Here is a 12158-nt window from a genome sequence, read left to right as displayed (position 1 = left end):
CTACTAAGGCTTTGAACTATTATTTTAACTTCACGGAATACCAGTTGATACTAGTTTGCTCCTTTACTCTCGTACGCGCAAGACAAATATACACACACATACATGCATACTAACTGGTTGGTTGTTGATGTTTAATCAGCATTAAAGGAGATACAAGCCATGCATACATAATCACCACGGTAAAATCGTCCTCGTCCGTTTCCATAGCTGCCTGCCACCACAGGAGATGCAAGGTCTGTTCGGGAGCGGTCTGCAGGGACCTCTTTAATGTCAGAAACACAAAGTCGTTCCGCCTATCTCACGTGCCTCGCGTCGCACATCTAACAGCTTTGCCTTTGTCGAAGAGGATGTTAATGAGAGCTTTGATTACACAGGACGTAGTATTTGAAGCTCCTCTCATAGAGAATTTTACACCCCTCTCTGCCTTGGTCCCCAAAATTTGGAGTCACAAAATGCCAAAAAAAATACACAACAACAAAAGCACTTGCAGTTGCTGCCTGTACTGGATATCTCAATTACAAATGCTCTCACTAAGGGCGTTTTAAGGTGCTTGTGAGACGAAAACATAAACTTGCGGAGCTCTTTGGCCCTCGCTAACACGTCGTCCCGTACACTTCGTGTGTTGTTGCTGTAGACCCGAGGTTTTCAAGCTGTGGTACGACGGGTGGCATGCGAGCACTATGACTAAGTCCTAGACTAGTGTGTATATTTGAAAGTGGTACCCGTCTGGAAAATTTTGAAAATCGGAGGTCCTACCCTAGAAAGAAACATTGCTTCATAACTAGGTACAACAAACACACACCTCTGAAAATTGGTAGATACCCTTAAAGCAGCGGTAAAATCAACCTGTTTACTATGACGCCCCCTCAAAACAAAGATCATTTTGTACGTTCGTGTCGCCCCCTTAGCCAGTAAAAAGATTAAACTAATAGGGTATAAAAATAAAAAAACCAGGACTCTTCGCTGCTTCAAGACAGTCTCTTTCACTGTCACGTGATCTCATGACGTCGCCCCACCGAGAAAAGATGTGAGCTGCACCCGATTGCCAAAAAAACATTGTGGTGACTCAAAAATAATTTTAATATGTTTCCAAATGCTTAGAATCATTAAAAAACAAATAGGACTCGGACACCTTGTGTTCAAAATAAACATTTCATAATTCTTTACGAGGTCACGAATCAGTGTCTATGATCATAAGCAAAAGATGCCTTAAAAGGATACATCTGACAGGCGGTATTGTGTTAAATAAAATAAATTAAATAGGATTCTGGTGAATTCGTACTGCTTAAACAACCTCATTCTCGATCTTGGAAAACATTACGTCTGTAAAAGATTGCATTACATAGCAATAAAAGTATTAGATTTTAATTATATCAAACATTTGAACATTAAGTGTATGCAGTATCTATCATGTGTGAGAAAAGAATGCATTAAGCTGCAACTTAAAAGAAACATACTGTTGTTACTCTGACACTTGCCTCTTTGCCGCTATTTGTTGATACCATCTTGCAATGGAGAGATCGCCATTTAACTGCTTCTTGGTTGCTCCGCCACTACTAAGCCTGTTACAAGTTGACAGCTTTACCTTCAGACCATTATTCTGCTAATAGTTTGCACTTTTTTCTTTTTTCTTTTTTGCCAATTTTTCAGCTCATTTTCATTTAGAACTTATTAAATGCTTGGCAGAACGTTTAGGTACAAAAGCGAAACTTTTAGAAAACCTGATTACCACCTGTAAGCGTTATCTACTTAACTGATTATTGCAACAAACAAAAAAAAATCTGGGAGATCGCAGTTTTATGGGTTCGTGCATGAAGAAAGGGTACAGGTGTACTCTACGACTGTGTGAACTTTCATGTTTTGAGCTTTAATTACCGGAAACTATACGCCAGGCAACGTTTAAAATTGCACTGACAACGTCTGAAGCTTCAGTCGGCGGTTGGTAAATTTCTTCTCCACCACATTTTTTATTTATTATTCTGTAAACATTATCCTATGCACTCGTTACCTGGTTTGAGATGTACGCCATTAGCTTTTTTTTTTGTTTTTTTTTTTTTTTTTTTTGAGGAAATTTTTACGATTATAAATAATGAAATTTCATTGGTTACAGCCCTTGATATACTATTATCGAGCATTTCAATACTGCGATCCCGCTACTATCAACTCCCCTACCCCTCCTCCCCTACATCTCCCAATCGCTAATAAATTAAATGCCGACACGAGTGAAACATGTTTTTCATTATGATCAGGTTAAGTTTATTTTAAAACAATCATCCCCAAAATACGAGTACATAACTATGTTTAATTTTTAAAATGTAAGCATTCAAACATCGGCATTCTCACCTGCTACTTCGATGACAGAAGAAAAATACCCGCTACGGAGGAGAGTGGTGTTGTGTACAAATAGTATTTGTATCAGTCACTTCAGCAACCCTAGTCAAATAAAGCAACATCGCTTGGATTGTCATCTTCAGTATGTTATTTTTTACCCAAGATAATGAAACGGCTGAATTTTTAATACAGCTCTGCGGATTTCAACTTTATTTGCTTCAACTGAAGTTAAAAAAAAAAAGGTCTAAACCAAATTTATTTGACATACTGGTAGGTAAAGCTCCTCCAGATCATAATCTTATTTCTAACGATCAGGTTCATTGCAGTCTACGTTGTTGATTCTTTTTTACCAAGTAGGCGCATTTGAGTAAATTTTCCATGCATTGTCACTAAAATATAAACCCATTTCAAATGTTTGTCTAAGATACACTCCTGTAATTTGTTAGGTGGTTAATTTCCAGCATTACATTTTTACTTTATAATTGTAACTGACTGCTGACAATGACGTTTTACCATTAAAAAATAATTCTACACATATTTAGATATCCTTCATACGTTTGTCACCCTCAATTCTATTGTAAATGCTGCACGTACATCAATAATGCCCTCACACTGTCAGTTTTGAGCATTGGACTGGACAAAAAAAGGACCACAGACATGTACTGGAAGTTGGTGATACACCTGTGTGACTGTAACACGATGTTACTTGTAGGCAAGTTTGTGAAAAAAAACGTCGATGTTGCACATCTGGTGTTTGTTGTGCTTTTTCAGCAGCGGTCGTAGTTGGTTTTAACAGCTGTGCTTTTGTGTAGTTGGTACTGCTGTAAGACTGTAAGACCGAACAGTGTTTTGGTGATGTTTTATATTTTATCTCCAGCGATTTTCACCGAGAGAGCAAGTGTTGGCCTTAAACAGAACGACTGACTCACAATCCGAAAGAACCAGAGTCGAAAACGGAAGGAGCTTCAGTGATGAGAATACGGTATGCAATCTATTTTTAGCCGCCTAGCTCATTAACGTAGTCCTTTGCAACCCACTAATTATCGTGTGCTTCAATCTGTCTCGCGTCACAAACTGTCAGTTACGGGGGCGTGGAGGGGGAGTGAGATTGGAAGTAGCGCGATCAATCGAAGGCACACCGCGGTCATCACCGGCAGTTTTCTCTCACACGCGACCCCAGTGCTGCCCTCGGGTACATTTCGTGCTGACTTTCAACGTCGATACCCGTGTCCCCCTTGACCCACACATAGGAGGCCCTCCCAAAATATAGTGCGAAGGCTTTACACATTTGCAAACACCGAATAAAGAATGCAATATCTAGTTCATGGGTGATGACAGCAGGGGGTAGGGGGGAGGAACATTAATAACTTGCAGCGTTGATGATAACTATCATTTAGATTGCATATGAAACCGAAGTCTTTGGTGTCTGTAAAAATTTATAAGATGTACGGTCACTTTTTCGTGCCAGTGATTTTTCCCGCGTGAATGGGTACAGGCGTTCGTGTTTTCTGTCAACATTTTTCATTCGGAACACTTGAAAGGGGAGGAAACTTGACAAGAAATAAGACGTGCTGGAAACTGGACTAACATCTCAAGTCATTGTAATGATTGGCAACAGCAATAGTTCTTAGCGTGCGTAGCAACCCACCCTTAGAAATGCGAATGGTCAAAGTTTTAGTGGCGTTTTAACAAGCATTTACTTCTAGGTCTCTTACGGGTCATCGGCTTTTCATTTGACCTATACCTGTCGTTTTGAGTACATGACAGACGTGAAAGCTGACAAAAAAAATCCTGCTTGTTTGCAATTTATAACTACTACATGTTTATGCCAGTTAGTAATCATATTTGCAAGCTTTCTGGCTAAGTCCAGTTGCAGTCGCGACGTGTGCTTAAATTTCTGTCGTATAACAGGATTTTGTATGCTATCGATTTGAGTAACCATGCATACAGACAGAATGTTTGCACATAAATGTTTTTACAAACTTTTATTTTGACAAGAAAATATTAACGACAACAGCAGCCAAAGCAAGAACTTGAACTCCAGCCCTTTTGTGCTCGACGGAAATGGCACAAATTGTTCATACAACATATTACAATACCACGTTTTTCTCGCTGCCTAACCACTATTATTAGCAGTCAAACTTAAAACCTTCAAACTAAAATTATGCATGCATACATAAAACACCCATCTACATACACTCTTACATCTTCCATTTGTCATGCTCTACACATTCTCTTTTTCTCTGGTAGCACTTCTTCAATCGCTGTCCGAGTCATTGAATCTCTTTTTCTTATTCTGTGGTTCACCATAGCCGCCGCCACCTAAAAATACAGAAAAACAAGACATTTGTAAAGACATCTTTCCAAAGCAAAACTAGCTCACCTCACAGTAGGTCAATTCTTTTTTAAAATAACAGGGAACATATCCAAGAAAAGATATGTACCTCCACGGCCACCTCTGAAGCCACCGCGGCCACCTCTTCCTCCTCGGTCGTTAAAGCCTCCACGACCGCCACGTCCCCGACCACCACCACGCCCGCCAAATCCTCCTCCTCCTCCCCTTCGGTCTCCATAACCACCTCGGCCGCCACGGCCACCTCCTCTGCCACCTCCTGTTAAAAAATGTAAATAAATGTGTGATCTGCACTTCTGAGATGCTTAAATTCTACAGAAGCAGCCAATGTAGGTGTTTTCTTTGAAAGGGATAATAGCTTAATATTTTCCACCAATCCAATTAAGCACTTGCTCATCGTTACAACAATTAAAAGCTGAATATTTAAAGAAACCTTTAGTGTATGTACCTTGTGGTGATGAGAAGTCAAGTAGGATCTGTCTACCATCAATCTCTGAGCTTTGTTTTTCATCGAATGCCTTAGCTGCAGCCTGGGGACTGCTGAAGTCCACAAACCCAAACCTGCAACAGGTACATTTTTTATTAACGATTCCGGAAGAAAAATAATGGTACTTACGGGACAAAGTAACTGAACACAATTTCCTGAACAGGTGAACACTAAGGCATTAGTCAAGATTCGTCACTAGTCCACAGAAACCTTACCCTCTATGCTTTCCAGTATCAGGAAACCTAGCCACACGTGCTCCAACTGCATCTGGAAATGCATCCTTGAGGGCCTCTTCATCAACATTGTAGCTTAAGTTCTTCACAAATAGCACAGAGCTCTCACCACGTTCTCCTGTAAAATACAATATAATGGACTTGAAAGAAACAGTTCACCATAGTTATGCAATACATTTGTCCCAATTAATTTGATAGAAAAAAATATGGATTTTTGCTTAACTTGTTACTGAAACCTACCTGAAGGTTTGCGAGCACCATCTCCTCTCCCTCCAATAGCTGTCTCTACTCTGCCTGTCACGGGGTGTGAATGAACTCTTGGATCCTGTGCGGTCTAAATACAATGCATTGCCTTCAAGGTCAGCCCCCTGCTTGTCTGACAAGACCGAATCAGCTGTCTCCGAATCAGCAAACACAATGTATGCAAACCTAAAACACATGGAAAAACACATGGATGCTATATCTATATTTAAAAAAATGGCAAACTTTTCAGCAATTATTGGTCTATCTAAAGCAGCAGTTACTGGTCTAATTAAAGCAGCATTGTAATCATCCAAAATGACATGGCTTTTTGGTGACTAGAAATTACTACTGCTGGCAATACCAAGAAAAAATCTTATGCCTACCCTTTATGACTGCCATCTTTCTGAGGCAATCTAACTTCTGTGGCCTCACTGAAAAACTCACGGAGCTGATCTTCATCAACACTGCTTGGAATGTTTTTTACAAAAAGTGTGCAGTCATCATCTGTTAAAACCAAAAAGACATTGTTAATCTTTTTACAATCTCAATAAATGTATACAAACATACTTTAAACTTGCTCCTGTCCATTGCTAAGTCGTGAATATATATATATAGGATTCTTCACAAAATTGTAGTAAAAAAAAATTCACAAAGCAGTTTGTCAGCTCAGAACTTGAGTACACATTGGAAACTGATCTCAGCAGGGATATTGAGTTCAGAGAGGGCAAGTTCCAGTCATCATTGCCAAACAACATGATTATTAGCATAAATGGTAGTTGTGCCTTGCTTATTTAATTTAAACTATGGCTGGGATATTTAATATTCTGTTTATTATTACAGTATTAAGAGCTTAAACAATTTAAGCATTTAAGCAATTTAAACTTTATTAGTTGTTTTTAGATGAACTTACATATTTCAGGTGTTTTTTTTTTTGGTATTTGGTTAACCTAACTTTCTTTGACTAAATGATAGTAGTTCCTTGCTTACTAAGCTATGGCCGGGATATTTCACATTTGGTCCATTATTTCATTAGCTAGTGTTTATTTAGTAAGTGTATATTTTGGATAGGGACAACCAATCTCCCCTCCATTGCTAAAATGTGAATATATCACATAGTATTCTTCCCAAAATTTTAGTCTTATAAAAAAAAACTTTGCACAGCTAGTTTGCCGGCTCAGAACTTGAGTACACATTGGAAACTGATCTCAGCAGGGTTATTGAGTTCAGAGAGGGCAAGTTCCAGTCATCATTGCCAACAAACATAGAATAAAGTAGTTGTGCCTTGTTATTTAATTTAAACTATGGCTGGGATATTTAACATTTCGTTTATTATTACAGTATTAAGAGCTAGTTTTATTTGTAAATGTATATTTTGGTTTAGGGAAAACATCAATAGCAGATGTAGGCTTGAGTACACATTAAAAACTGATCTGAGCAGGGAAACTGAGGTAAGGGCAAGTTACACATCATAACTAATGAACTGCTGCATAACATTTGTCCATCAAACTGTATTTCGGTTTTCACCAAAGTTACAAAACTTAGGGACCAGTATAGTTGGATGGTTAACAGTTTTTTCAGGGAATATAACACTAAGAAGTCAAAGAAGTCCAAACTAGTCCTCAGTAGTTTATTTTTATTTTAAAGTAGCAATGGCTCAATGATTGTTGGAGACAGTTGATGGCTAATCTATTTGACACTAAATTGAACCGCATCAGCCAAGACTGATACAGAAATGTTTGATGCAATTTCCATTAAAATTTTGCTAGCTCCATAAAAATACTATTATCATCCTTTAACAAACCACTCGGGTGTACCCAACTCTGTTGTGATGTAGATTCTAGTGCAATTGGATTAATGTTACATTATATTAAATTATCTTGACAATCAAATTCAAGAATTTCTCTGTACTCATTTCACAGTGTCATGATGAGTATTTACCTGAACTTTTTCGCTGCCAACTAGGTGTCTGATCACCACTTTGCTTGCTTTTGTCTGGACTGGAACCCTTAGGCTTGGCTTCTTCTATGCGGAGTACTTCCCCCTCAAGCGTTTCACCAGAAAGTGCTACCACTGCTTCTAAGTCTTCCCGCGTCTCAACATCCACATACCCAAACCTACAAAACAAAAAGTTTAAGTTACATAAAATAACATTAGATTTACTCACCCATTACAAAACCTTTAAGAAACGTACTGTTTTTACCTTTTGTTTGCTGGTTTGCGAACTTCTTTAGCTTGAACACCATTTTTTTTCAAAAACTTTTTAACCGTTGCATCTGTTGTCTCAGCCTTCAAGCCTCCAATAAATGCTGTGAAAACACCTGCAGATTAAACAATGAGGTGCCTTAAATTTGTGCACACGACACGACATCAAAATCTTAAATTTAAATAATTAAAATGGTTTACTTTTTTAGCACCAATCAGTTAAACATTGCAATTCAGGAGCAGTACAAAATCAAACTTTTCACTTCGTCATTATACATACTTGAAGATTCAAGTTTTTGCTTTTTGGCCTCATTCCCAACTTTTTTGGCAGGACTCTCACTGTCATCATCTTCATCCTCATCTTCATCTTCGTCATCGTCCTCATCCTCATCTATAAAACAAATCAACGACACACTAAGTGATCAAACAATCCTACCAAGGCATGTACATTTTGCAATTTCTTGTTCATGATCCAATAGCAAACTCATTATCATTTCTTGATATACCCTGTTACTTTCGGAGATTACCAAAATAATCCAAAAGTTCAAGTACATTATATACAAAATGTCATACCGTCTGAGGCTGGTCTTTTTGTCGCCTTTTTCACTAAAAAAAAAAAAAAGAAAAGAAAGAAAACATTTAGTTGACCACTCCATAATGTTCTATTTAAAAAAATATAGTATCACTGATCAAGAATGCCAAGCATTTACATAGACACTATTTTTTTAAGCAAAGGCTTATTAAAGCTTATATCATTTTAATTTTGCAAAATTGGATGCTGTCGATTCTAGAACTTATGAAGAACATGTGGTCTCAGATAAATGCCTCGTATATTGTGTCACCAGTATCTATGCATCTGACTCGTCATCAATAAATCATCACAGACCAACAGCAACAACTGTGCAGCGTACACAATAGACTAGACCTACAAAGACAAGCCTTTTTCTTGGCTGACATTGTTCAAAAAATATAAATCTTTTAAGCGGTCCACAAAAGCATAAGTTAGTCACACATGTTCCTACAGGGAACGATCTCACATACCATCACTTTTTGGACTTTCTAGAGAAGACTGGATTTCCAAGACCTGTCCTCCTAGAGCTTGACCAGACAATGCCACAGCTTTGGATACATCACCAGTTTGAAGTAGGTCAACAGCAATTGTCCTAAAACCAGGAGTACAAATATTGAGAATTAACTACTGAAAAGTGAATGCATACTAAGCTGTGTGACAAGTAGTCTTATGCAAGTAGTTTTACCAATTGACCTCACACATACTCTGTAATAAGGCACAATCATATACTTATGCACTTACTTTTTATCCAAGCGACGGATTTCCTTCACTGCTAATCCTTTCTTCTTCAGAAATTTTTTTACAGCTCCATCTTCAAGTTTCTTTGCATTGGTTATAAAAACCACAGGTTCAGCTGAAAGAAAAATAATTTTTTTCAGATGTCGTATTTACATTGTATAGCAGTGCTTCTGCTTACGCAAAAAATTGCGTACAGTACGCATTAAAAGTTTGGAGGACCCCTTCAATTTACGTCAATGGGGTCCCCTTCAAATTTGGGCAAAGAACAGTGACCCCTTAAAAATCTGAAGGGGTCCCTGGGACCCCAAAGAATTTAGCCTTAATAGAAGCCCTGGTATAGTACATATCTGACCATAAAAAAGGAACGCACAGCATATTTATGGAAAGACTATTTACCATCTTCATCGCTCTCGTCACTCTCTTCTTCACTCTCAGCTTCTTTAGCTGGTGCAGCTTTTGAAGTTTTACCCTTCTTGCAGGTTTGGACTCATCTTCATCATCACTATCTTTTTTCACCTGGGCTTTTTTCCCAAGCTGAGGCTTTCCTGCTGGTTTTGCATCTTCATCATCGTCATCATCACTTTCTGCAAACAATGTAACCTTCAAAATTAAAGCTTTAAAAAAAAAATCACTGACTTACATTTCTCTTTTATACTTAAGCAATAAATTATCTTTTAGGGCAGCTACTGGCATCTTGGCAGTAGCTTTTAGGTTTTCTAGAGTACTGTGGTCTCAGTCAAGTTCCTTATTTCAGCAGTATAAAATATAGGAAAAAATTCCTCATTACAGGCCAGCAAAACATAATTTAAACTACTACAAATAATACTTTTGAAAACTGGAATCATGATCAATTAAGCTAATTTTTAAAAAATATTAAAGACATGCATGCCTTCACTGTCACTGTCGCTTGCAGCTGGCTGCTTTGCAGGTTGTGGCTTGCTCTTTGCTGGTACTTTGACAGGCTCAGGAGCCTAAAAGTTTAAAATCAGGGAGAACATAACCATGATTATGTATCAAAATAAGGTTTTAATTACCATTTATATATAACTGCATGTGGTCTCAGACAAATGCCTCGTATATTGTGTCACCAGTATCTATGCATCTGACTCGTCATCAATAAATCATCACAGACCAACAACAATAACTGTGCAGCATACACAATGCATATCTTGGCTGACATTGTCCCAGAAAATCATAAACAAAAAAGCCTCTACACTTAAAGTGAGCCACTGAAACTATTTTTAACTAAAGCATAATGTAGTCACATGCATTTGTCTTCTTTTTCTAATCTCCCTAGTAGAGCATAGAACCACAACTACACGCACTTGGACACGGGTCTGTAAGGATCTCCCAACCCAGAGCCTCTCCTATGGGTTCCAGCCATTGTCTTGTTAATTTTTGGCCTGATATTGAAAGGTGTTGCTGATCGAGCCGTACTTCGTCTTCTTGATGTCTTGGCTGCCAGGTTTTTTGGTTGGTTTCCTCCGACAGGTCTGCATTAAAGATCTTGTCTGGCCATTTGATTTTGAGGATGTGGCAGACATTTGTGGATATAGGTCAGTCGTGTTTGTTTGTTCCATATAAAAGAACTGAGTTTACACTTGCGCCTAAGATGCGTAAAGATAAAGCCTTGAAGTTCCAGAAAGGCCGCAGGGGCAAAATCCTAAGTGGTTGTTGGCGGTGGCCCTTTTCAATATTTCATCAAAATCCGGAGGAGAACACATAAGCCTTAAGCTAGTTTCAAGAGGGTGCAATCAACAGTTTCATTACAGAATGTGGTCTCAGACAAATGCCTCGTATATTGTCACCAGTATCTTTGCATCTGACTCGTCATCAATAAGCATCACAGACCAACAGCAATAACTGCAGCGTACACAAGACTATATTACTGCGGACAACCCTCCAATCTTGTCTAACATCATTAAATAAGCCTCTACACTTTTAGTGGCACACTGAAACTATTCTACTAAAGCATAATTTCTTACAGGCATTTGAGTATTTGTCGCTTAAGCACACAAGGCACCTTAAGTTATCCAATAGCAAGCAAAAGATTGAAAAAGCACCTCATCACTGGATTCTTCGGAACTCTCTTCGGATTCTGGCTGAACAATTTCTGGTGCCTTGGCTTTCGCAGAAACCTGTCCCCCCTGTTGAGTATAATCAAGTAAGCCTGTTACATGTTTCAGAACATGTCTCCTGCTGAAAAAAAGATGACTAAAGCATGGTTTTTAACTATACTAAAATCTGTTGAGCTGAGAACATTCACAACCGGCATGGTTATTTATTGATCCCAACTTTCCACACACGCAGCTTACCATGGCCGCAGCAGTCAGCAGTGCAAGCTGGCAGGCAGGCAGTCTGGATCAATGGGTCAAGAAGGGACCAGAAGTTGTCAGCACTTAGTCTGCTGGGTATACTGTTACAGCATGGGCGCTGCCTCTAGCTCCCAGACCAGCACAAGGCTGCTGCTGACAACCTCTACGCCTTTTGCCCGAATGGCAACGCCTCCTTGCCGACGCAAGGAAACAGCCATTCGCCAAATATGCCATTTGCCACTCACCTGGTCCTGCGGCCAGGACCTATCCCTCATCACAGCAACTTCTCCCCGGAAGAGAAGTTAATTATCATCCCAATACGTGTCAATTTTTACGCAGGGTCTGCGGCCAGACCTGCTGATTTGCCAAAGTTTAGCGCACATTTCTCTTTCACCACCGATTGCCAGCCATCCCGTGACCAGGATTATCTTTTCCCATTCGTACACACCACCAAGTGTTATATGGAAAGCATGATGCCAGGTCATCTTTGAGGCGCAACCAGCTATCAAATATGCTGCACAGACAGAAGCAATAGCTGAAAAAGGGAAGAGGTCATCAGTAAAATCTTTCGTACAAAAGTGCAAAACAGCAATGACTACCCCGTGAAAACGAAAATTTCTTAGTAAATGCGTTAAGCATGGTTCACCGGAACAAAAAAAAAAAGCGTTTGGCTTTGCTAGTAATA

The 12158-nt window shown here is 38.9% G+C and overlaps 1 protein-coding gene across 1 annotated transcript; it reads right to left on the bottom strand.

Moving 5' to 3' along the window:
- Positions 1-4299: 4299 nt before the first annotated feature.
- Positions 4300-11691, bottom strand: LOC112557378 (nucleolin-like). Its single transcript, XM_025227230.1, is given in 17 exon segments — positions 4300-4653; positions 4776-4943; positions 5133-5245; positions 5387-5522; positions 5645-5679; positions 5681-5833; positions 6031-6151; positions 7586-7761; positions 7848-7965; positions 8130-8240; positions 8423-8455; positions 8891-9012; positions 9162-9273; positions 9555-9644; positions 10048-10129; positions 11222-11354; positions 11582-11691. Coding segments are annotated over 17 exon segments (1878 nt in total). The 3' UTR covers positions 4300-4588.
- Between the last annotated feature and the right edge of the window lie 467 nt (positions 11692-12158).

This window comes from Pomacea canaliculata, linkage group LG1, assembly GCF_003073045.1.
Source record: "Pomacea canaliculata isolate SZHN2017 linkage group LG1, ASM307304v1, whole genome shotgun sequence".
Taxonomy (NCBI): domain Eukaryota; kingdom Metazoa; phylum Mollusca; class Gastropoda; order Architaenioglossa; family Ampullariidae; genus Pomacea; species Pomacea canaliculata.
This window is presented reverse-complemented; position numbering and strand designations above follow the sequence as displayed.